We start from the raw sequence: 27113 nt of genomic DNA, 5'->3' as shown, positions 1-27113 counted from the left end.
TAAATAAAAAATCGATTTACTGATACTCTATAGTTTAAATTTTATATAGAAAAGATAACGCCTTATCCCCCTAAAGTCACCAAATTGGCAGTGATAATTAAAAGGGCGACGTTTTGTAACTTTTCAGGAGAGCCAAAAAACAGAAAAGTTTGTTGGCAGTGTTCGCTCTGAAGGATGAGGCTAATGGATAAAAAGGTAACATATTCTAAACCAACTTTTTATGCTCTTTTCAGTGGTATAAATTAAATTCAAATATTTCGAGCAAATTCAAAATTATTCGTTTTATGGTGTATGTCTCCTTTTTCCTTGACAAAAAAGGAGACAAATGCCAGGTCCCCACATATTATAGTTCCATAAGACAATCCTCTTATGTCATTCTGAATTGCAACAAGACCTGATAAAAAAAGAGACGCCACTTATTGGCGTATGTTTCTTTTTATCTTCGTAACAGTACAAGATAGGACAATACTGACTGCACCATTCGATTCCTTGTGCTGAGTTTACACAAGGCACATGCAATAACACATACGTGTTATCCTAGATAGTAAAAATAAAGGGTTAATTTATGAGAGGACTACGAGCGTAAGGGAGGGGAAATTGAATCCCTCCGAAGTTCTGGCTCTATGCATATCTAGCTTCAAAAGGGTTATTTACTGCCACTCTTCATTTTTACTCATTAAGTGATGCAAGATTACATTTTAAGAACCCTCTAATACGTAGACTTCAATTACAGTTCAAAGGTACTCCAGTATTAAACGCTCTCTTTTACATACTGCTAGTTTGGCTAATGCTAATGAAATAAAATAACATAGGATGAATATATCATAGTTTAGAAACAAATTTGGGCTATATATTTGCACATTAGGGGGGGGGGGGTAAAGCATAGCATATATTATTACGTAACCTAACCTAGGTACCTTCCTAAACAGGCTACCTTCAAAAACAGGTTTTTAGTGACTGGTTTCTATTGCATTATATAAAAGAATGCGTTTAATACAGGAGTACCGTTCAAAACAGCCTATGTTAACTAACTACTCTAGAATTCAAACTTTGATCTGATAAACTTTAGTGATAACAGGATTTGCCATTCCAAGTTTGGATGCTTTGTTCTCTCAACCTAGCGGTATTTTTCTTGATATTCTAATCACTTTCAGTTCTGTCCTTTTTTAGAATTCTAATATTTGGGGGCTTTTTGATTTTGAAATTAAAAACAAAACATGCTACAATCGAAATTCATCCTAAGAAAAAATAAGTTTCAAAGCTGTAGCAAAAATAGCTAAATCAGGCATGACTTTGTTGTTCTCGTTTTTCACTATGTTCACTATTAGCAAAAATAGCTAAATTAGGTATGACTTGTAGTTCTCTTGTTTTCACTATTCAGGGGATATTTAAATATATCCGTGATTTTTTTGCGGGGGTGGGGGAGAGGGAGCAGTAGCAACTCTGGACATGGCATTGGTAATTACAAAATCTATCAGTTATCTTGTTTACTTGTTATATACCAATCTGAAAAGCGCAATAAATGTGTCATAGTTTTCATTTATAAGAAATAGATGGTCCTTTATCATATTTTCTACCCGGTTGTCCTAGCTATTTTCCTTAAGTTGGCACAACATCTAACAAATAATACACCATACAAACCCCTTACTCTAAGCTCTATCAGTATACATTACATTTTGCACAATATGGTGGATATTTGAAATACGAGGGGGGAGGGTAAATAAAAGAGAGGGGGAAAAAGAGGATAAGAGAGAGAGAGGGAGATCGTCTCCCCATTTTTCTTTATTAAAAATTTATTTCAAATGAAAGCAAAGTACAACGTCAAAATTTAAAAAGAACATGAATCACCCAATATATGATGGGGGCTATAAACCCCCTTCCATTGCTCTTTGAGCTAGAGTATTATGCTTTCCTCAATATCTGAAAGAGATATTGATGAAAATTTGAAAATCATGGCATTAAAATTATTTTTAGTGCGTTTATCGCTCCCCCCCCCCCCCTCCCGCAAAAGCAGATTCGTTGGAATTCCCCAAATAGCTGGTACACGACTATACAGTACAGTATAAACGTTACTATTACTACATAAAAGGTCTATAAAAGCCAATCATTTTATAAGCCAATCATTTTCTGTTTTGGAAAAAATACACCACCGCACGACAGCATAGTTACTGAATCAGGGAGGTTGTATATAAGCCCATTGGCCATTTCAGTTTTTTTTTATATAGTGTTTTGGTTGTATTCTGGCCCGTATTATCAATTTGTGGCAGGAATTGGCACTTTGCTGAGTAATGGTACTTTGTATTACTTAAAAGGATACTAGAGCTTTAAACTTTTATCCAAATAAGACTCTGTCAATAGCTTACGACCCCTGGTTCTACTGGACCCCTGGTAATCTCCTCCCCAATAAAAAAACGGATCCGTAACCGAGTCTTTTAAAATAGAAATAAACCTCTGAGTGATCTTTAAGCATGGATTGCTACATCGCATAAATTTTTCAAAAGTGGCAACAATAAAAAATCAACTTTTTTGAAAGAGCAGAAAAAAACTCTTTACCAATGATGGCTGCTGTTGTAAACCGTCGGCTTCTCTGTTTTTGCTTCTTGATCTCAGGTTGGGATTCTCCAGAACCAGCTATTTTCTGTTTCAGAATTGGACGTGGCTCAGAAACCTGGAAAAAGCATATTTTATTTGTTTTCCCAACAAATTATAATTTGAAGACTCAGAAATAGTTTTTGAGACATGTTTTCCTGAGATTTATTTATACAGATTAATCACATTCAAAGCTAAATATCATTCAACTGGTTTAAGTGCGATGTGTTTCTGAGCAAAAAAGGTAGTCATATTTTCTTAGGCATTGTGCAAATCTATAATTTATGTTCAATAGAAGTAATGCCCTTGTATATGCGTGCTCGGATTCAAGTAAAAAAAAACTAAATATTTATTAAAATTTAACTTTTAAAATCCAATATTTGCATTTTGATAAAAGGAACTCTTCAACGTACCGCTACTACTTACCTACTTGTACTTTCAGCGGGATCAGATGTTTCCGCCTCATCCCGCATCCGAACGAAGCTTCTGAATAAGGGTCGCCCATGATAGCCAGTCTTATGCCAATTCTTGTGGCCGAATATACGGAAACTTTCAGCAGCCTCCAGATCTTATGTACCGCTACTACCTCACTATTGTAACGCTACCACAATCCGAAAGTAACGATGAACATTTTTATCAGGTCACACCAAAAACCTTTAAGTTAAAGAGTTTTCTGCGGGCCAAATCTTCCAGAGGTCTGGCCCAAAGGAACCCTTCAAAAATGTCATCCTTATTCGCATAACAGAATTCTACATGCTTTTCAAAAGCAATAGATAAAAGCAAAGAATGAAACATTTTTCAGTCATTACTACTAAGCTCAAAAAAAAGTCATAAAAATAGCAAAACATGAAATATGCAAAATATGGAACATTTTCAGTCATTACTGCCTAGCTTAAATAATGTCTTAAACTATCATAAAAATAGCAATATTGCAAAAAAAGCAAAAACAGCAAAAAAAGGAATAGGAAAATGGCAGAAGTTAACATTTTTGAGTTAATACTACTAGGCTATGAAGCGTCTTTCTTAAATCGCCATAAAAATTCACAAATTTAGCTGCATAGTAGTCACAGGTGATCACATTTCCTAGTTGCAGCACTTTGGTAAAATACAAATAAATTGTTCAAATTTAAATTCTAATGATGAAAACAAAGAAGATACTTTTAGACGCTTGCACATGCACTTAAAATCCCAGTATAGCGCCTAGAACTCGGATTTCTGTTTTATGAATTTCAACCAAACACACCAAAGTTATGAACTTGAAGGGGGACAATTTTTGGCTCAAGAAACCCAAATGATTTATCAAAGCTAGGATAAATACTCAGATATAGTCTAACACAGGGTTGCCACCCGGTGACAAAAAATTACTAGATTTTCTGGTTTATTTAATGCTTTTCTCCAATAATCTAGTGATTTATGGACAAATTTAGCGATTTTTTTTTATTTAGGCAATGTAAAAAATCACTAAAAATAGTGATCACTAGGGGTGGCAGACCTGGTCTAACAGCTTTTAACATGGGAATAATCTTCAATCAAACGATCTTTTTTGTGTAAGAGTTAACTAGAGTCCAGGTCGTAACTAAGTTGAAGACGAGCTACTGGCTCTTCCGCAATGTCCTTATCTTTTGCTCCACTTCAAATATTTTATTTCTCGTTTTGTTCTGGTTAACTGGTCAATTTCTTTTACTGTATAAGTTTTCTGATATGTTCTTCTTTTGTTCTCTTTTTTTAAGAGGCGAAACATTCTCAACCAACCCTATATAATGTACTGAAGATAAATGGCCAATTGTTTGATCTGAGGTCCTCTTTTATTATGTAGTTGATATGCCACAAGGATAATTTGTTTTATCTCAACCTGACCAGTTTTGATGAATTCGGATACCATGAAGATTCCTATTAAGAATACGAAAAACAAAAATTATACTTGGCTTTTAATTTATTTTAAGCAAAAAAAAATAAATATTTCAAAATATGGAAAAAAGCTCATTCATAAAATTTCAAATAACAATTCGTCAAACCGAAGTTCGAAAGGGAACAAAAAAAAAAAAAAAGAAACGAAAAAAAAGCAAAACAAAATTGGTATGTTTTAGAATAAAACATACCAATAAGTTAAGTAAAACTAAATAAGTTAAGAACAAAAAGTTAAATAATTGGGAGCAGGACCTCGTCTCACCATGCATAGCTAACATTCCAGTAAAGAAATAACATGTCAGATCAACTCTCAAATTATCTTTTCAGGCAACATTAAGACCTTCTTTCTTTCTGTACATTAATTTACCTTATGTAGTATATGTAGTACTTACCTTAGGTTAGTATATTAACTTACCTTATGGTCTTTAGCTTCTTTCCCACCCAGGGTGGGAAAGTCTGACTCTGATTCTAATTCAAATCCTTTCTCCATTCCAACAGCCTTCGTATTACCAGGCTCTGAACAGGCACCGTGACGAAATGGACAAGACTCAGCTTTGAAACATCCCCCTTCTAACCAAAATCTGAAAAAAAAGACAAAAAATTACAACGTAATGATAATGACAAACAATGACATTTCTATTGTAACAAGAAATTCTAGTACTGTGCAATAACATTAGATTATCCGCATATCAACGACCAGTGTATGCAATAATTTTAAACTCGCAGGTTTATTTGTAGCAACATAAATGCATGCACAAAATACTGAAAACAATACAAATAGCAATTTTTTACGATTATCAAGGGAAAAGAATTATCATGAAAACGTCGAATTGAAATGCAAAAGGTATTCAGCGGTCAGGCAATCAGTTACGCAGCAGCTATTGCATGGTTTAACCCAATAACTTCAGTCTAGTGAGGGGAGGAAGTAGCCCTTAGGTAAGTGAAAAGATCGACACGGTTGCATAACTCAAGTAACAAATTACAACTCATAGAAACTTTGCCAAAGAACTGAAAAAGAGAGCTTGCACCCGAGGCCTTAAATACAACTTATTTTATAATTTACTCAATGAGGCCATCTTAACTCAATGATTATTAAAATATCAAAACCCTAAAAAGAAGGGAAAACAATTTCGCATGTGTACTGGCTAAATCCAGCTGAGTATTCAGAATTTTTGGCTCAAACTTGAAACGGTTTTTATTTCCATTTTATGAGCAACCAACGAATAACTACTGCCCTTCCAAGGAGGAGAACCCCAAGGGCAAACTTTCAATCTATATACATATCAATCTATATGCTCTATACATATCAATCTATATTCAATCTATATACATATGGCCAACGAAATTTGGACTTCTCCATCGTTAATTTTTCACCACCACCCCCCGCCTCTCCTGTAGTTGATGCAGCTTATCCATACTCCTCTACGCTAGGGGGTGCTAGAAAATAAGCAAGCAGCTTGAAAAGAGAATTCTTGCATTCGAAAATATATGCCTGAGGAGAATCCTAAATATCTCGGAAATCCGTGGTAGAACGAACCAGTCTCTCATTATTGCTGTTCTAAGGAAGAAGTGGACATTTTAGGACAAATACCCTATATAAAAGAAGGCCACCCTTCCAAGGAGGAGAACCCCAAGGGCAAACTTTCAATGTATATACATGGGTGCATAAAGGTCTTGACTTAGGAATTGGGTTAAACAAATCAGGATTTTCTCTAGGAGGAGGGCCAAAAAAATGAATAAGATGCATATTTTCACTCATTGTAGAAAAAACAGGAGGAAGGAGGAACCCATTAGTCTTAGGGGGCGGGGTGTTCTCCTGTGTTCATTTTTCTGGGTTACCTGCAAGGTATTGCACCAAGATCGTGGGAGAACTGGCAGTCGGCACGACGACATTCCCCTTCAACGAAGTACATGCACGGTCGATGATAGCTTCCATGACGACGACTGAAAATAAAAATTCTTAGTTAAAATATATATTAGAAAGCGAGAATGGTGGACCGGCAAATTTATAAACTTTGTAAGGGATACTTGACGTCATAAAATTTAATGCATACCATAGGAAACGGAGGTTTATCGCTGGAAATGTCAATACCAACCAATTCGGGGTGAAACGAATTCTATTTCGGAAAGGAAAATTTTACGTCGACAACCCCTGACCTGGACAGCTCTTATGATACCGCATTGAGTAACTTTACTGGAGATAATTCACAAAAATAAGTTTGAACAAAGGTATAGTAGACATATAGAAAAAAACTTTAAATGTAAATATTGAAAATATATTATTAGTTTTAGGAACAAGGCCAAAATATACCTTACTTTTTCCTTTTGTTTCATTAATCATTTTTATTAATTGTTTTTTACGTCTGGTGTTTTAAAATTTTATACGAAACTTGTCATTCCTTCCAGATACTATGTGAGTTCACCGTAATTCAAGTGCTCGATAGCTGTAACTTAAAGAAGGTAAATACATAGCTTATACTTTTATCTTCGGTATGTTTTAAAACTGTCCTTTCCATTCGCTTGTCTTCACCTAACCTATACCTAACAAGACAATAAAGTCGACCTTTTCTGCATAGAATACATTTTGATTGTTTACTTATAAATAAAAGATTATCCCTTTTTATTTTATTACATATTGAAATTCATACTTGCACACAGGCCCATCCAACGGTCTACAGGGTCCTACCGTAAAAAGCAGCCCTAAAAATTACTTGTCTTTTGTTATAAACCACCCATCCCAAGAAAAAAGATCGCGTTCCCTCCCTTCAGTCAGACTTGCCTGAGCACATGCAGAAAGTATCCTTTTCCTTGCGCGTTTAAATGATTTTTAATCGCAGTAATACAGCGGATTATTTTTGCCAAAAGTAAGCAATTGTTTTTTTTTTTTTTTTATGTCAGCGGTATGTGCCACGGCAACTGTAAGAAATGAAAATTCAAAACCTCTCTCCAATATGAAAATTGTGAAAAGGGTTTTCCGGGTAAACCCCCCCCCCCCCCAAGAAAAAAAAAATCGGATCCCCTCTCTTCAATCAGGCTTGCCTGAGCACAAGCAGAAAATATCCTTTTCTTTGCGCGTTTAAATGATTTTCCATCGGAGTAATACAGCGGATTATTTTTGCCAAAAGTAAGCAATAGTTTTTTTTCTTTTTGTTTTATATGTCATTGGTATGTGCCACGGCAACTGTAAGAAATGAAAATTCAAAACCTCTCTCCAATATGAAAATTGTGAAAAGGGTATTCAGGGCAAACCCCCACCCCAAGGAAAAAAAATCGGATCCCCTCTCTTCAATCAGGCTTGCCTGAGCACAAGCAGAAAATATCCTTTTCTTTGCGCGTTTAAATGATTTTCCATCGGAGTAATACAGCGGATTATTTTTGCCAAAAGTAAGCAATAGTTTTTTTTGTTTTTATTTTTTATGTCAGCGGTATGTGCCACGGCAACTGTAAAGAAATGAAAATTCAAAACCTCTCTCCAATATGAGAATTGTTAAAAGGGTACTCAGGGAAAACCCCCACCCCAACAAAAAAAAAATCGGATCCCCTCTCTTCAATCAGGCGTGCCTGAGCACAAGCAGAAAATATCCTTTTCTTTGCGCGGTTAAATGATTTCCATCGCAGTAATACAGCGGATTATTTTTGCCAAAAGTAAGCACTAGTTTTTTTGTTTTTTTTTTTTATGTCAGCGGTAAGTGCCACGGCAACTGTAAGAAATGAAAATTCGAAACCTCTCTGCAATATGAAAATTGTGAAAAGGGTATTCAGGGTAAACCCCCACACCAAGAAAAAAAAATCGGATCCCCTCTCTTCAATCAGGCTTGCCTGAGCACAAGCAGAAAATATCCTTTTCTTTGCGCGTTTAAATTATTTTCCATCGGAATAATACAGCCGATTATTTTAGCCAAAAGTAAGCAATAGTTTTTTTGTTTTTGTTTTTTATGTCTGCGGTTTGTGCCAAGGCAACTGTAAGAAATGAAAATTCAAAACCTCTCTCCAATATGATAATTGTGAAAAGGGTATTCAGGGTAAACCCCCACCCCAAGAAAAAATAATCGGATCCCCTCTCTTCAATCAGGCTTGCCTGAGCACAAGCAGAAAATATCCTTTTCTTTGCGCGTTTAAATGATTTTCCATCGGAGTAATACAGCGGATTATTTTTGCCAAAAGTAAGCAATAGTTTTTTTTTTTTGTTTTTTATGTCAGCGGTATGTGCCACGGCAACTGTAAGAAATGAAAATTCGAAACCTCTCTCCAATATGATAATTGTGAAAAGGGTATTCAGGGTAAACCCCCACCCCAAGGAAAAAAAATCGGATCCCCTCTCTTCAATCAGGCTTGCCAGAGCACAAGCAGAAAATATCCTTTTCTTTGCGCGTTTAAATGATTTTCCATCGGAGTAATACAGCGGATTATTTTTGCCAAAAGTAAGCAATAGTTTTTTTTGTTTTTGTTTTTTATGTCATCGGTATGTGCCACGGCAACTGTAAGAAATGAAAATTCAAAACCTCTCTCCAATATGAAAATTGTGAAAAGGGTATTCAGGGTAAACCCCCACCCCAAGAAAAAAAATCGGATCCCCTCTCTTCAATCAGGCTTGCCTGAGCACAAGCAGAAAATATCCTTTTCTTTGCGCGTTTAAATGATTTTCCATCGGAGTAATACAGCGGATTATTTTTGCCAAAAGTAAGCAATAGTTTTTTTTGTTTTTGTTTTTTATGTCAGCGGTATGTGCCATGGCAACTGTAAGAAATGAAAATTCAAAACCTCTCTCCAATATGAAAATTGTGAAAAGGGTATTCAGGGTAAACCCCCACCCCAAGAAAAAAAAATCGGATCCCCTCTCTTCAATCAGGCTTGCCTGAGCACAAGCAGAAAATATCCTTTTCTTTGCGTGTTTAAATGATTTTCCATCGGAGTAATACAGCGGATTATTTTTGCCAAAAGTAAGCAATAGTTTTTTTTGTTTTTGTTTTTTATGTCAGCGGTATGTGCCACGGCAACTGTAAGAAATGAAAATTCGAAACCTCTCTCCAATATGAAAATTGTGAAAAGGGTATTCAGGGTAAACCCCCACACCAAGAAAAAAAAATCGGATCCCCTCTCTTCAATCAGGCTTGCCTGAGCACAAGCAGAAAATATCCTTTTCTTTGCGCGTTTAAATGATTTTCCATCGGAGTAATACAGCGGATTATTTTTCCCAAAAGTAAGCAATAGTTTTTTTTGTTTTTGTTTTTTATGTCAGCGGTATGTGCCACGGCAACTGTAAGAAATGAAAATTCAAAACCTCTCTCCAATATGATAATTGTGAAAAGGGTATTCAGGGTAAACCCCCACCCCAAGAAAAAATAATCGGATCCCCTCTCTTCAATCCGGCTTGCCTGAGCACAAGCAGAAAATATCCTTTTCTTTGCGCGTTTAAATGATTTTCCATCGGAGTAATACAGCGGATTATTTTTGCCTAAAGTAAGCAATAGTTTTTTTTTTGTTTTTGTTTTTTATGTCAGCGGTATGTGCCACGGCAACTGTAAGAAATGAAAATTCAAAACCTCTCTCCAATATGAAAATTGTGAAAAGGGTATTCAAGCAGAAAATATCCTTTTCTTTGCGCGTTTAAATGATTTCCATCGGAGTAATACAGCGGATTATTTTTGCCAAAAGTAAGCAATAGTTTGTTTTTTTTTTATGTCAGCGGTATGTGCCACAGCAACTGTAAGAAATGAAAATTCAAAACCTCTCTGCAATATGAAAATTGTGAAAAGGGTATTCAGGGTAAACCCCCACCCCAAGAAAAAAAAAATCGGATCCCCTCTCTTCAATCAGGCTTGCCTGAGCACAAGCAGAAAATATCCTTTTCTTTGTGCGTTTAAATGATTTTCCAATGGGAGTAATACAGCGGATTATTTTTGCCAAAAGTAAGCAATTGTTTTTTTTTGTTTTTTATGTCAGCGGTATGTGCCACGGCAACTGTAAGAAATGAAAATTCGAAACCTCTCTCAAATAATAAAATTGTGAAAAGGGTATTCTGTGTAAACCCCCACCCCCCCAAAAAAAATCGGATCCCCTCACGTCAAACAGGCGTGCCGGAGCCCAAGCAGAAAATATCCTTTTGTTTTCGCGGTTAAATTATTTTACATCGGAGTAATACAGCGGATTATTTTTGCCAAAAGTAAGCAATAGTTTTTTTTGTTTTAGTTTTTTTATGTCAGCGGTATGTGCCACGGCAACTGTAAGAAATGAAAATTCAAAACCTCTCTCCAATATGAAAATTGTGAAAAGGGTATTCAGGGTAAACCCCCACACCAAGAAAAAAAATCGGATCCCCTCTCTTCAATCAGGCTTGCCTGAGCACAAGCAGAAAATATCCTTTTCTTTGCGCGTTTAAATGATTTTCCATCGGAGTAATACAGCGGATTATTTTTCCCAAAAGTAAGCAATAGTTTTTTTTGTTTTTGTTTTTTATGTCAGCGGTATGTGCCACGGCAACTGTAAGAAATGAAAATTCAAAACCTCTCTCCAATATGAAAATTGTGAAAAGGGTATTCAGGGTAAACCCCCACCCCAAGAAAAAAAATCGGATCCCCTCACTTCAATCAGGCTTGCCTGAGCACAAGCAGAAAATATCCTTTTCTTTGCGCGTTTAAATGATTTTCCATCGGAGTAATACAGCGGATTATTTTTGCCTAAAGTAAGCAATAGTTTTTTTTTTGTTTTTGTTTTTTATGTCAGCGGTATGTGCCACGGCAACTGTAAGAAATGAAAATTCAAAACCTCTCTCCACTATGAAAATTGTGAAAAGGGTATTCAAGCAGAAAATATCCTTTTCTTTGCGCGTTTAAATGATTTCCATCGGAGTAATACAGCGGATTATTTTTGCCAAAAGTAAGCAATAGTTTTTTGTTTTTTTTATGTCAGCGGTATGTGCCACAGCAACTGTAAGAAATGAAAATTCAAAACCTCTCTCCAATATGAAAATTGTGAAAAGGGTATTCAGGGTAAACCCCCACCCCAAGAAACAAAAAATCGGATCCCCTCTCTTCAATCAGGCTTGCCTGAGCACAAGCAGAAAATATCCTTTTCTTTGTGCGTTTAAATGATTTTCCAATGGGAGTAATACAGCGGATTATTTTTGCCAAAAGTAAGCAATAGTTTTTTTTTTGTTTTTTATGTCATCGGTATGTGCCACGGCAACTGTAAGAAATGAAAATTCAAAACCTCTCTACAATATGAAAATTGTGAAAAGGGTATTCGGGGTAAACCCCCACCCCCCCAAAAAAAATCGGATCCCCTCTCTTCAATCAGGCTTGCCTGAGCACAAGCAGAAACTATCCTTTTCTTTGCGCGTTTAAATGATTTTCCATCGGAGTAATACAGCGAATTATTTTTGCCAAAAGTAAGCAATAGTTTTTTTTGTTTTAGTTTTTTTATGTCAGCGGTATGTGCCACGGCAACTGTAAGAAATGAAAATTCAAAACCTCTCTCCAATATTAAAATTGTTAAAAGGGTATTCAGGGAAAACCCCCACCCCAAGAAAAAAAAATCGGATCCCCTCTCTTCAATCAGGCTTGCCTGAGCACAAGCAGAAAATATCCTTTTCTTTGCGCGTTTAAATGATTTTCCATCGGAGTAATACAGCGGATTATTTTTCCCAAAAGTAAGCAATAGTTTTTTTTTTTTTGTTTTATATGTCATTGGTACGTGCCACGGCAACTGTAAGAAATGAAAATTCAAAACCTCTCTCCAATATGAAAATTGTGAAAAGGGTATTCAGGGCAAACCCCCACCCCAAGGAAAAAAAATCGGATCCCCTCTCTTCAATCAGGCTAGCCTGAGCACAAGCAGAAAATATCCTTTTCTTTGCGCGTTTAAATGATTTTCCATCGGAGTAATACAGCGGTTTATTTTTCCCAAAAGTAAGCAATAGTTTTTTTTGTTTTTGTTTTTTATGTCAGCGGTATGTGCCACGGCAACTGTAAGAAATGAAAATTCAAAACCTCTCTCCAATATGAAAATTGTGAAAAGGGTATTCAGGGTAAACCCCCACCCCAAGAAAAAAAAAACGGATCCCCTCTCTTCAATCAGGCTTGCCTGAGCACAAGCAGAAAATATCCTTTTCTTTGTGCGTTTAAATGATTTTCCAATGGGAGTAATACAGCGGATTATTTTTGCCAAAATTAAGAAATAGTTTTTTTTTTGTTTTTTATGTCAGCGTTATGTGCCACGGCAACTGTAAGAAATGAAAATTCAAAACCTCTCTCCAATATGAAAATTGTGAAAAGGGTATTCAGGATAAACCCCCACCCCAAGAAAAAAAAATCGGATCCCCTCTCTTCAATCAGGCTTGCCTGAGCACAAGCAGAAAATATCCTTTTCTTAGCGAGTTTAAATGATTTTCCATCGGAGTAATACAGCGGATTATTTTTGCCAAAAGTAAGCAATAGTTTTTTTTTGTTTTAGTTTTTTTATGTCAGCGGTATGTGCCACGGAAACTGTAAGAAATGAAAATTCAAAACCTCTCTCCAATATGAAAATTGTGAAAAGGGTATTCGGGGTAAACCCCCACCCCCCCCAAAAAAAATAGGATCCCCTCTCGTCAATCACGCATGCCTGATCACAAGCAGAAAATATCCATTTCTTTGCGCGTTTAAATTATTTTCCATCGGAGTAATACAGCGGATTATTTTTGCCAAAAGTAAGCAATAGTTTTTTGTTTTTGTTTTTTATGTCAGCGGTATGTGCCACGGCAACTGTAAGAAATGAAAATTCGAAACCTCTCTCCAATATGAAAATTGTGAAAAGGGTATTCAGGGTAAACCCCCACCCCAAGAAAAAATAATCGGATCCCCTCTCTTCAATCAGGCTTGCCTGAGCACAAGCAGAAAATATCCTTTTCTTTGCGCGTTTAAATGATTTTCCATCGGAGTAATACAGCGGATTATTTTTGCCTAAAGTAAGCAATAGTTTTTTTTTGTTTTTGTTTTTTATGTCAGCGGTATGTGCCACGGCAACTGTAAGAAATGAAAATTCAAAACCTCTCTCCATTATGAAAATTGTGAAAAGGGTATTCAAGCAGAAAATATCATTTTCTTTGCGCGTTTAAATGATTTCCATCGCAGTAATACAGCGGATTATTTTTTCCAAAAGTAAGCAATAGTTTTTTGTTTTTTTTTTATGTCAGCGGTATGTGCCACAGCAACTGTAAGAAATGAAAATTCAAAACCTCTCTGCAATATGAAAATTGTGAAAAGGGTATTCAGGGTAAACCCCCACCCCAAGAAAAAAAAAAATCGGATCCCCTCTCTTCAATCAGGCTTGCCTGAGCACAAGCAGAAAATATCCTTTTCTTTGTGCGTTTAAATGATTTTCCAACGGGCGTAATACAGCGGATTATTTTTGCCAAAAGTAAGCAATAGTTTTTTTTTTTTTTTTTTATGTCAGCGGTAAGTGCCACGGCAACTGTAAGAAATGAAAATTCAAAACCTCTCTCCAATATGAAAATTGTGAAAAGGGTATTCAGGATAAACCCCCACCCCAAGAAAAAAAAATCGGATCCCCTCTCTTCAATCAGGCTTGCCTGAGCACAAGCAGAAAATATCCTTTTCTTTGCGAGTTTAAATGATTTTCCATCGGAGTAATACAGCGGATTATTTTTGCCAAAAGTAAGCAATAGTTTTTTTTTGTTTTAGTTTTTTTATGTCAGCGGTATGTGCCACGGCAACTGTAAGAAATGAAAATTCGAAACCTCTCTCCAATATGAAAATTGTGAAAAGGGTATTCGGGGTAAACCCCCACCCCCCAAAAAAAAAATCGGATCCCTCTCTTCAATCAGGCTTGCCTGAGCACAAGCAGAAAATATCCTTTTCTTTGCGCGTTTAAATGATTTTCCATCGGAGTAATACAGCGGATTATTTTTGCAAAATGTAAGCAATAGTTTTTTTGTTTTTGTTTTTTATGTAAGCGGTATGTGCCACGGCAACTGTAAGAAATGAAAATTAGAAACCTCTCTCCAATATGATAATTGTGAAAAGGGTATTCAGGGTAAACCCCCACCCCAAGAAAAAATAATCGGATCCCCTCTCTTCAATCAGGCTTGCCTGAGCACAAGCAGAAAATATCCTTTTCTTTGCGCGTTTAAATGATTTCCATCGGAGTAATACAGCGGATTATTTTTGCCAAAAGTAGGCAATAGTTTTTTTTGTTTTTATGTCAGCGGTATGTGCGACAGCAACTGTAATAAATGAAAATTCAAAACCTCTCTCCAATATGAAAATTTTGAAAAGGGTATTCAGGGTAAACCCCCACCCCAATAAACAAAAAATCGGATCCCCTCTCTTCAATCAGGCTTGCCTGATCACAAGCAGAAAATAACCTTTTCTGTGAGCGTTTAAATGATTTTCCAATGGGCGTAATACAGCGGATTATTTTTGCCAAAAGTAAGCAATATTTTTTTTTTGTTTTTGTTTTTTATGTCAGCGGTATGTGCCACGGCAACTGTAAGAAATGAAAATTCAAAACCTCTCTCCAATATGAAAATTGTGAAAAGGGTATTCAGGATAAACCCCCACCCCAAGAAAAAAAAATCGGATCCCCTCTCTTCAATCAGGCTTGCCTGAGCACAAGCAGAAAATATCCTTTTCTTTGGGCGTTTAAATGATTTTCCATCGGAGTAATACAGCGGATTATTTTTGCCAAAAGTAAGCAATAGTTTTTTTTTGTTTTAGTTTTTTTATGTCAGCGGTATGTGCCACGGCAACTGTAAGAAATGAAAATTCAAAACCTCTCTCCAATATGAAAATTGTGAAAAGGGTATTCAGGGTAAACCCCCCCCCCCCCCCAAAAAAAATCGGATCCCCTCTTCAATCAGGCTTGCCTGAGCACAAGCAGAAAATATCCTTTTCTTTGCGCGTTTAAATGATTTTCCATCGGAGTAATACAGCGGATTATTTTTGCCAAAAGTAAGCAATAGTTTTTTTTGTTTTTGTTTTTTATGTCAGCGGTATGTGCCACGGCAACTGTAAGAAATGAAAATTCGAAACCTCTCTCCAATATTAAAATTGTGTAAAGGGTATTCAGGGTAAACCCCAACCCCAAGAAAAAAAAAATCGGATCCCCTCTCTTCAATCAGGCTTGCCTGAGCACAAGCAGAAAATATCCATTTCTTAGCGCGTTTAAATGATTTTCCATCGGAGTAATACAGCGGATTATTTTTGCCTAAAGTAAGCAATAGTTTTTTTTTGTTTTATTTTTTTATGTCAGCGGTATGTGACACGGCAACTGTAAGAAATGAAAATTCGAAAACTCTCTCCAATATGAAAATTGGGAAAAGGGTATTCGGGGTAAACCCCCGCCCCAAGAAAAAAAAAATCGGATCCCCTCTCTTCAATCAGGCTTGCCTGAGCACAAGCAGAAAATATCCTTTTCTTTGCGCGTTGAAATTATTTTCCATCTGAGTACTACAGGGGATTATTTTTGCCAAAAGTAAGCAATAGTTTTTTTGTTTTTGTTTTTTATGTCAGCGGTATGTGCCACGGCAACTGTAAGAAATGAAAATTCGAAACCTCTCTCCAATATGAAAATTGTGAAAAGGGTATTCATGGTAAACCACCGCCCAAAGAAAAAAAAAATCGGATCCCCTCAATTCAATCAGGCTTGCCTGAGCACAAGCAGAAAATATCCTTTTCTTTGTGCGTTTAAATGATTTACATCGGAGTAATACAGCGGATTATTTTTGCCAATAGTAAGCAATAGTTTTTTTTTTTTTGTTTTTTATGTCAGAGGTATTTGCCACAGCAACTGTAATAAATTAAAATTCAAAACATCTCTGCAATATGAAAATTGTGAAAAGGGTATTCAGGGTAAACCCCCAACCCAAGAAAAAAAAAATCGGATCCCCTCTCGTCAATCAGGCTTGCCTGAGCACAAGCAGAAAATATACTTTTATTTGTGCGTTTTAATTATTTTCCAATGGGAGTAATACAGCGGATTATTTTTGCCAAAAGTAAGAAATAGTTTTTTTTTTGTTTTTTTTTTCAGCGGTAAGTGCCACGGAAACTGTAAGAAATGAAAATTAAAAACCTCTCTCCAATAGGAAAATTGTGAAAAGGGTATTCAGGATAAACCCCCACCCCAAGAAAAAAAAAATCGGATCCCCTCTCTTCCATCAGGCTTGCCTGAGCACAAGCAGAAAATATCCTTTTCTTAGCGCGTTTAAATGATTTTCCATCGGAGTAATACAGCGGATTATTTTTGCCAAAAGTAAGCAATAGTTTTTTTTTGTTTTAGTTTTTTTATGTCAGCGGTATGTGCCACGGCAACTGTAAGAAATGAAAATTCAAAACCTCTCTCCACTATGAAAATTGTGAAAAGGGTATTCTGGATAAACCCCCACCCCAAGAAAAAAAAATCGGATCCCCTCTCTTCAATCAGGCTTGCCTGAGCACAAGCAGAAAATATCCTTTTCTTAGCGCGTTTAAATGATTTTCCATCGGAGTAATACAGCGGATTATTTTTGCCAAAAGTAAGCAATAGTTTTTTTTGTTTTTGTTTTTTTATGTCAGCGGTATGTGCCACGGCAACTGTAAGAAATGAAAATTCGAAACCTCTCTCCAATATGATAATTGTGAAAAGGGTATTCAGGGTAAACCCCCACCCCAAGAAAAAAAAATCGGATCCCCTCTCTTCAATCAGGCTTGCCTGAGCACAAGCAGAAAATATCCTTTTCTTTGCGCGTTTAAATGATTTTCCATCGGAGTAATACAGCGGATTATTTTTGCCTAAAGTAAGCAATAGTTTTTTTTTTTTTTTTGTTTTTTATGTCAGCGGTATGTGCCACGGCAACTGTAAGAAATGAAAATTCAAAACCTCTCTCCAATATGAAAATTGTGAAAAGGGTATTCAGGGTAAACCCCCGCCCCAAGAAAAAAAAAATCGGATCCCCTCTCTTCAATCAGGCTTGCCTGAGCACAAGCAGAAAATATCCTTTTCTTAGCGCGTTTAAATGATTTTCCATCGGAGTAATACAGCGGATTATTTGTGCCAAAAGTAAGCAATAGTTTTTTTGTTTTTGTTTTTTATGTCAGCGGTATGTGCCACGGCACCTGTAATAAATGAAAATTCAAAACCTCTCTCCAATATTAAAATTGTGAAAAGGGTTTTCGGGGTAAACCCCCACCCAAATAAAAAAAAAATCGGATCCCCTCTCTTCAATCAGGCGTGCCTGAGCACAAGCAGAAAATATCCTTTTCTTTGAGCGTTTAAATTATTTCCATCGGAGTAATACAGCGGATTATTTTTGCCAAAAGTAAGCAATAGTTTTTTTTTTTTGTTTTTTATGTCAGCGGTATGTGCCACAGCAACTGTAAGAAATGAAAATTCAAAACCTCTCTACAATATGAAAATTGTGAAAAGGGTATTCAGGGTAAACCCCCAACCCAAGAAACAAAAAATCGGATCCCCTCTCTTCAATCAGGCTTGCCTGAGCACAAGCAGAAAATATCCTTTTCTTTGTGCGTTTAAATGATTTTCCAATGGGAGTAATACAGCGGATTATTTTTGCCAAAAGTAAGCAATATTTTTTTTTTTTTTTTTTTTGTCAGCGGTAAGTGCCACGGCAACTGTAATAAATTAAAATTCAAAACCTCTCTCCAATAGGAAAATTGTTAAAAGGGTATTCAGTATAAACCCCCCCCCCAAGAAAAAAAAAAATCGGATCCCCTCTCTTCAAACCGGCTTGCCTGAGCACACGCAGAAAATATCCTTTTGTTTGCGCGTTTAAATGATTTTCAATCGGAGTAATACAGCGGATTATTTTTGCCAAAAGTAAGCAATAGTTTTTTTTTGTTTTAGTTTTTTTATGTCAGCGGTAAGTGCCACGGCAACTGTAATAAATGAAAATTCAAAACCTCTCTCCAATATGAAAATTGTGAAAAGGGTATTCAGGATAAACCCCCACCCCAAGAAAAAAAAAAATCGGATCCCCTCTCTTCAATCAGGCTTGCCTGAGCACAAGCAGAAAATATCCTTTTCTTTGCGCGTTTAAATGATTTTCAATCGGAGTAATACAGCGGATTATTTTTGCCAAAAGTAAGCAATAGTTTTTTTTGTTTTTATTTTTTTATGTCAGCGGTATGTGCCACGGCAACTGTAAGAAATGAAAATTCGAAACCTCTCTCCAATATTAAAATTGTGAAAAGGGTATTCAGGGTAAACCCCCACCCCAAGAAAAAAAAAATCGGATCCCCTCTCTTCAATCAGGCTTGCCTGAGCACAAGCAGAAAATATCCTTTTCTTTGCGCGTTTAAATGATTTTCCATCGGAGTAATACAGCGGATTATTTTTGCCTAAAGTAAGCAATATTTTTTTTTTGTTTTGTTTTTTATGTCAGCGGTAGGTGCCACGGCAACTGTAAGAAATGAAAATTCAAAACCTCTCTCCAATATTAAAATTGTTAAAAGGGTATTCAGGATAAACCCCCACCCAAAGAAAAAAAAAATCGGATCCCCTCTCTTCAATCAGGCTTGCCTGAGCACAAGCAGAAAATATCCTTTTCTTTGCGCGTTTAAATGATTTTCCATCGGAGTAATACAGCGGATTATTTTTGCCACAAGTAAGCAATAGTTTTTTTTTTTTTTGTTTTTTTATGTCAGCGGTATGTGCCACGGCAACTGTAAGAAATGAAAATTCGAAACCTCTCTCCAATATTAAAATTGTGAAAAGGGTATTCTGTGTAAACCCCCACCCCCCCAAAAAAAAAATCGGATCCCCGCTCTTCAATCAGGCTTGCCTGAGCACAAGCAGAAAATATCCTTTTCTTTGCGCGTTTAAATTATTTTCCATCGGAATAATACAGCGGATTATTTTTGCCAAAAGTAAGCAATAGTTTTTTTGTTTTTGTTTTGTATGTCAGCGGTATGTGCCACGGCAACTGTAAGAAATGAAAATTCAAAACCTCTCTCCAATATTAAAATTGTGAAAAGGGTATTCAGGGTACACCCCAACCCCAAGAAAAAATAATCGGATCCCCTCTCTTCAATCAGGCTTGCCTGAGCACAAGCAGAAAATATCCTTTTCTTTGAGCGTTTAAATGATTTCCATCGGAGTAAAACAGCGGATTATTTTTGCCAAAAGTAAGCAATAGTTTTTTTTTTTTTTTTTTATGTCAGCGGTATGTGCGACGGCAACTGTAAGAAATGAAAATTCAAAACCTCTCTGCAATATGAAAATTGTGAAAAGGGTATTCAGGGTAAACCCCCACCCCAAGAAAAAAAAAATCGGATCCCCTCTCTTCAATCAGGCTTGCCTGAGCACAAGCAGAAAATATCCTTTTCTTTGTGCGTTTAAATGATTTTCCAATGGGAGTAATACAGCGGATTATTTTTGCCAAAAGTAAGCAATAGTTTTTTTTTGTTTTTGTTTTTTATGTCAGCGGTATGTGCCACGGCAACTGTAAGAAATGAAAATTCAAAACCTCTCTCCAATATGAAAATTGTGAAAAGGGTATTCAGGATAAACCCCCACCCCAAGAAAAAAAAATCGGATCCCCTCTCTTCAATCAGGCTTGCCGGAGCACAAGCAGAAAATATCCTTTTCTTAGCGAGTTTAAATGATTTTCCATCGGAGTAATACAGCGGATTATTTTTGCCAAAAGTAAGCAATAGTTTTTTGTTTTTTTTTAGTTTTTTTATGTCAGCGGTATGTGCCACGGCAACTGTAAGAAATGAAAATTCAAAACCTCTCTCCAATATGAAAATTGTGAAAAGGGTATTCGGGGTAAACCCCCACCCCCCCAAAAAAAATCGGATCCCCTCACGTCAAACAGGCGTTCCGGAGCCCCAGCAGAAAATATACTTTTCTTTGCGCGGTTAAATTATTTTACATCGGAGTAATACAGCGGATTATTTTTGCCAAAAGTAAGCAATAGTTTTTTTGTTTTTGTTTTTTATGTCAGCGGTATGTGCCACGGCAACTGTAATAAATGAAAATTCAAAACCTCTCTCCAATATTAAAATTGTTAAAATGGTTTTCAGGGTAAACCCCCACCCCAAGAAAAAAAAAAATCGGATCCCCTCTCTTCAATCAGGCTTGCCTGAGCACAAGCAGAAAATATCCTTTTCTTTGCGCGTTTAAATGATTTTCCATCGGAGTAATCAATCAATCAATCAATCATTTTATTAATACTAAACTATATTACAAACGTAAAGAAAAATTATTTAGCCCATGAAGCTTGGCTTGTTGTGGGCCTTACAATACAATAATAAAGTACTAAGACAACCATAAATATTATGGATTATTTTTGCCTAAAGTAAGCAATAGTTTTTTTTTGTTTTTGTTTTTTATGTCAGCGGTATGTGCCACGGCAACTGTAAGAAATGAAAATTCAAAACCTATCTCCAATATGAAATTTGTGAAAAGGGTATTCAGGGTAAACCCCCACCCGAAGAAAAAAAAAATCGGATCCACTCTCTTCAATCAGGCTTGCCTGAGCACAAGCAGAAAATATCCTTTTCTTAGCGCGTTTAAATGATTTTCCATCGGAATAATACAGCGGATTATTTTTGCCAAAAGTAAGCAATAGTTTTTTTTTTTTTGTTTTTTATGTCAGCGGTATGTGCCACGGCAACTGTAAGAAATGAAAATTCAAAACCTCTCTACAATATGATAATAGTGAAAAGGGTATTCAGGGTAAACCCCCACCCCAAGAAAAAATAATCGGATCCCCTCTCTTCAATCAGGCTTGCCTGAGCACAAGCAGAAAATATCCTTTTCTTTGCGCGTTTAAATTATGTACATCGGAGTAATACAGCTGATTATTTTTGCCAAAATTAAGAAATAGTTTTTTTTTTGTTTTTTATGTCAGCGGTATGTGCCAAAGCAAATGTAATAAATTAAAATTCAAAAAATCTCTACAATATGAAAATTTTGAAAAGGGTATTCAGGTTAAACCCCCACCCCAAGAAAAAAAAAAATCGGATCCCCTCTCTTCAATCAGGCTTGCCTGAGCACAAGCAGAAAATATCCTTTTCTTTGTGCGTTTAAATGATTTTCCAATGGGAGTAATACAGCGGATTATTTTTGCCAAAAGTAAGCAATAGTTTTGTTTTGTTTTTGTTTTTTATGTCAGCGGTAAGTGCCACGGCAACTATAAGAAATGAAAATTCGAAACCTCTCTCCAATATGAAAATTGTGAAAATGGTATTCAGGATAAACCCCCACCCCAAGAAAAAAAAAATCGGATCCCCTCTCTTCAATCAGGCTTGCCTGAGCACAAGCAGAAAATATCCTTTTCTTTGCGCGTTTAAATGATTTTCCATCGGAGTAATACAGCGGATTATTTTTGCCAAAAGTAAGCAATAGTTTTTTTTTGTTTTTTTTTTTTTATGTCAGCGGTATGTGCCACGGCAACTGTAAGAAATGAAAATTCAAAACCTCTCTCCAATATGAAAATTGTGAAAAGGGTATTCGGTGTAAACCCCCACCCCCCAAAAAAAAATCGGATCCCCGCTCTTCAAACAGGCGTGCCGGTGCACAAGCAGAAAAAATCCTTTTCTTTGCGCGTTTAAATTATTTTCCATCGGAATAATACAGCGGATTATTTTTGCCAAAAGTAAGCAATAGTTTTTTTTTTTTTTTTTTTTTTATGTCAGCGGTATGTGCCACGGCAACTGTAAGAAATGAAAATTCGAAACCTCTCTCCAATATGAAAATTGGGAAAAGGAGATTCGGGGTAAACCCCCCACCCCAAGAAAAAAATCGCATCCCCTCCCTTCAGTCAGGCTTGCCTGAGCACATGCAGAAAATATCCTTTCCTTTGCATGTTTAAATGATTTTCCACCGTAGTAATACAGCGGATTATTTTTGCCAAAAGTAAGCAATAGTTTTTTTTTGTTTTTGTTTTTTATGTCAGCGGTATGTGCCACGGCAACTGTAAGAAATGAAAATTCGAAACCTCTCTCCAATATGAAAATTGGGAAAAGGAGATTCGGGGTAAACCCCCCACCCCAAGAAAAAAATAGCATCCCCTCCCTTCAGTCAGGCTTGCCGGAGCACATGCAGAAAATATCCTTTCCTTTGCATGTTTAAATGATTTTCCATCGTAGTAATACAGCGGATTATTTTTGCCAAAAGTAAGCAATTGTTTTTTGTTTTGTTTTTTATGTCAGCGGTATGTGCCACGGCAACTGTAAGAAACGAAAATTCGAAACCTCTCTCCAATATGAAAATTATGAAAAGAAGATTCAGGGATCCTCCAAACGCGTATGTATAAAGCATGCAATTATCTCTGTTAGATTTCATGAAAATGATTTAAAATAAGTCATTCTTGAGAACCCAGATTCCTTTTATGTTTTCTCTTAGTTTTTTAGGTAATATTCGAATTTAATTGTATTTTAAAAAATTTCGCATGTGTATAAAGTATACCGCAAGAGCTAGACATAAACAAGCCCAGTCACTTTTCGATTTTAGCTGGGGTAGGGGAGGGGTCCCATAATTGTGTCATGTGCACGTCATCTAATAGAGGGGCTTATTGGATCCAATTAGAATTTAATAGCAAATAATAGTCACAGAGATCTAGCTGTGTATTTCAAGTGTTCAGATACAATTTGACCTCTGCGAGGGGTGGATAAATCATTGTTCATTGGGACATCGATCAAAAGATCTTGGATCTCAGTCAAACTAGGTGAAAAATAAGAGTTAAGTGTCCCAGGTAAGATGACCTTTTCCACGTTAGAGGCAGATTCCCCTTTGTAGGATTCAAGTTTATATAATTAGCAGTATGATCTTTCCCTATCTCACCCATTATAAAAACCCGGACCGAGGTGCAAGTGCTCCAGAGAACCTATAAACATAAGCGGCATTAGATATTTTCACGGGTAGACAAGGAATAATCACCTACGGAACAAGTACCGACAAAACCAATAAGTGGACAATAAGTGCACAAATAAGTGGGAGGAGCTTTTTGTTCGCACCGAGAATGAAGAGCCAGAAATAATCTGCGGTAAACTTACTGGATAATTACATAAACTGTGGTAGGTACAAACAATTTCAAAGGAATAATATGTATATAGCTCACAAAAAAAAATCGACATAAGAAATTTTTCTTTCTCTTGATTTGGTATATTAAATTAAGATGTTAGTTTTGGTTACTAAACTGTAAGAACAATTGTAGGTAGCGTCTATCATTTTATCAAATGTTATTGCTACTTTTATCATTTATGCTAAAAAACTGAACTTTTGATGTATCCCTTCTAAGGCAAAGAAATGATTCTCAGTCATGATAACTAGTTTAACTTATTTTTCACTTTTCTATTTTGATTTGGAATAGCTACTCTTTATCCTATACATCCTTACCATAGTGAAAGTCAAGCATTTTTAATCTGGATTTACACTACATTATTTAGGCTAAAATAAGGGAAGCCGTCGTCAAACAATCCATACTAATGAATTCAAATCACTTTCAATTTCAGGTAAGTATAATTTGAATAAAATATTGTTGTTAAATTAGAATCTAAGTTTGTAAAGGTTTTCAAAATAGCTAACTGTTCAAAGCAAGATATGATTTTCTTTTTAAAGAACTTGCAGTATAACAATATCTCCCAGGATAATCAGTTTTAATCCTCAACTGCGCACATCTTATCTTTAGTTCCTACACACAGCGTTTTGCAGAAACCACAGCAATTTTGCGGATTGCGGAAGATTGTGTACCAGCATTTTGCAGGAAAACGCGAATCAGCATGCGTTGAATTTTTCAACACGTGTGAAAAAAGCATGCTCAGTAATCAAGCCAAAAGCTAATTCGTACAAAAGAACTGCAATAAAAAAGATTATTTCTGTGAGATTTCATAACAATTCGTAACACTTTCTGATTGTTTTTTAACAATAAAAGAAGTTCAACAGCAGCAAAAGGGTTGAAACTCATCTTCTGTAAGATAGGGTAGTTGCAATTTAGAGGGACGGGTTGAAAGGGACGTTTCTTAGGAATTTAGTTGAGCGGAAGGACCCCAATCCAACGGCATTCTTTACTCGTTTTGGCCTAGTGGGACCCAGGTAAGTTAGAATCCCTGTTTCCATCCCTCCACCACGAAGTGCAGTCTCCAACTCATCTTATGCGGAACTAACTGATTCATTAACGAGCCGATTTTTATTTTAATAAAATTCTTACCGTTTATTTTTCCATTTTTCCCCAGATTTTTTCTTCTTTTTTGACTGACTTGAACTTTTCTTTGAGCCACCTTCTGATTCTGCAGTACATGGGTTATTAACAATGTTCCCAAAGATTTCATCAAATAATTCATCATCTAAATATTCAACTGGAATATGCATAGGAGGCCAATTCTCGTTTTCAATGGCCTAAAAAGTTAACATCCTAAATAGTTAGGTAATAGTTAAATAATCCGGTTCGGTTCAGCTGAAGCCCCTGCAATAATTATATCCTTTTCATAGATCTGAAGCAGATTTTCAGTTATAAAAAAGAAAAAAAAAGTTGAGCCGAACTAAAGTAATTAAGAGGCAGCACAGGGAAATTAAAAATTCTAAGATTCACATAAGTTCGTTGGAAAGCCAGAAATTAGATGACAGAAAGATCCATTAGCTCAAGGTTGTCTTTTGCCGTACTTTTTTTTTTATTTCCTTTAGTAAGTAGGATTAGTCTTCAAGTCAAGTTGAAACACGCTTAAACAGAGCCAATAGAACAGTTGCTTTTTTAGAATAAAATATTGCAGTGGATCTTTTTTTAAGTTAAAAAAGAGTTTTAGCTGACCGTTTGTGCCTGGTTTAAATTAAAATAAAGTATTTTGCAGTAGGCATCAAGACGTGGCTAATTGTAGAAAAAGCCAAGACAGATAGTCCGAGTAATTGAGAGGCAAATCTGCGATAAGCCCTTTTTAGGATTGTTTAAAAATGATGTCATTTCATTTGTTGATAGATAGGTCTATCTATCATCCATCCATAGGTCATTCCTAGAGCAGAACTAATGTAGATAGTCATAGAATTAAGAATTTTAATAGAATTTTAAGTATTCCATAAGTGCAGTGCAAAAACTACATTATTTTAGACAGTTTTTCATGTATGGATGAGCTTAACATCATGTAAAAACAAGGAGCATGGCTCTTTTCACAGATCCAGAAGGCTGCAGCACCTTCTCCATCAAGGACTTAAAACCAATCTTGATGTAAGTGTTGCCAAAATACAGACACTTGCATGGGGTGGTCTCAAGGGATGAAAGACTGGATTGATTTTGGGTTGTCGCGTGACGGATAATGTCCACTGGACTTGTATACAAAATCTGGGACTGAATTTGGTTGGACTTACAGGCGGCGAACACGTGAAACCCAAGCCTAATAGGCTTGGCCACTTGTGGTCTAAAGGTGGAATACCGTGTCATAAATATTGACGTATGACCAAAAAGTCCCCTGGAATTCCAGGCAAAAGGTAAAACCTACAGTTTCCCAAGTGTTTGATTAAATGGCACGGGTAAACGGCGGAAGTAAGTATGACTCTCTTATTGCACGAATACTTGTGTGTTAGCTTTTGGAAAGGAACACCTGCCTCAGGCAGGTTGACTAAGAATTTAAAATTGATATGCGACTGTTGTTATTCTTGGAAGAAAATGTTTCACATTAACTCAAAAAAAAGTAGGACAATGAAACTGTTGTGAATCATTCAGGAGTATAAGAAATCCTTCCTGAAATACAAAATGAACATGCCTCTATAAAAGATAACATTCTCATTTTAAGTATTCCATAAGTGCAGTGCAAAAACTACATTATTTTAGACAGTTTTTCATGTATGGATGAGCTTAACATCATGTAAAAACAAGGAGCATGGCTCTTTTCACAGATCCAGAATGCTGCAGCACCTTCTCCATCAAGGACTTAAAACCAATCTTGATGTAAGTGTTGCCAAAATACAGACACTTGCATGGGGTGGTCTCAAATTATCGGCATTACAAAAAAAAAAAAGGCTCCCTACATTTTGATATCTACGTCTTGGATTTTCAAAAATGGAAGAAAACCCTTGCCCCTTCTCCTATATTTTAGTGAATTGGAGTCACTGCGTATATTTCCAGTTTTTCTGCATACGGTTTACTTTAATACTGAGACCCGAACATGTCTACAGTTTTATTCGTGATTAGTATTTCTACTATATGCGCTTCAATTAAAGTTGAAAATTTAGTTAAAGTAACAAACCTCCTGTCCATAACTTTCTCCATAATCTTGAAGCCATGCCTGTTCATAAAAATCTTCACCTACATTTTCCCCATAGCTCCAAGTTTCATAGCCTTCTGGCAAAGCTGCTGATTCCCATACATTATTTGCTCCTTCATTAAAGACATCCTATAAGAAACACTTTACATTTAAATGTATACTTAAATCTGATGTATATAAGAACAATCTATAGAAAGACATTGAATGAATTTAAATGTATATAGAAGACGAAAAAATTAAAATTAAGAACAATTTCAATGAGCCCAAAAATTTGGGCAATGAGCATTTTAGAAGATTGGACTAGTCTTATTTTTTAAGCAGTCACAAGTAGTGTTACAATTAAGTTTTAGCGTTAAGCAAGTAGTGAACGCCTCTGCTAAACGAAAAATTAAGATTAAAGGGAAAATATTTCTTAGCTGTCAC

The 27113-nt window shown here is 36.1% G+C and overlaps 1 protein-coding gene across 2 annotated transcripts in view; it reads right to left on the bottom strand.

The window, feature by feature from the left end:
• The window catches only part of LOC148953070 (uncharacterized), a 107438-nt gene that overhangs the window by 6250 nt on the left and 74075 nt on the right, over positions 1-27113 (bottom strand). For both annotated transcript variants that reach the window (XM_089088277.1, XM_089088278.1), the window contains 5 exons: positions 26673-26819; positions 24647-24834; positions 6337-6441; positions 4913-5078; positions 2554-2668 (listed from right to left, as the gene is read on the bottom strand). In XM_089088277.1, coding sequence (XP_088944403.1) covers positions 2554-2668; positions 4913-5078; positions 6337-6441; positions 24647-24834; positions 26673-26819 — 721 coding nt within the window. The remainder of the gene's footprint in view (positions 1-2553; positions 2669-4912; positions 5079-6336; positions 6442-24646; positions 24835-26672; positions 26820-27113) is intronic.

The sequence above is a fragment of the Artemia sp. Qi Xiang Cuo genome, chromosome 4, assembly GCF_049724085.1.
Source record: "Artemia sp. Qi Xiang Cuo chromosome 4, ASM4972408v1, whole genome shotgun sequence".
Lineage (NCBI taxonomy): Eukaryota > Metazoa > Arthropoda > Branchiopoda > Anostraca > Artemiidae > Artemia > Artemia sp. Qi Xiang Cuo.
The sequence above is the reverse complement of the archived record's forward strand: the minus strand, read 5'-3'. Positions and strand labels throughout refer to the sequence as shown.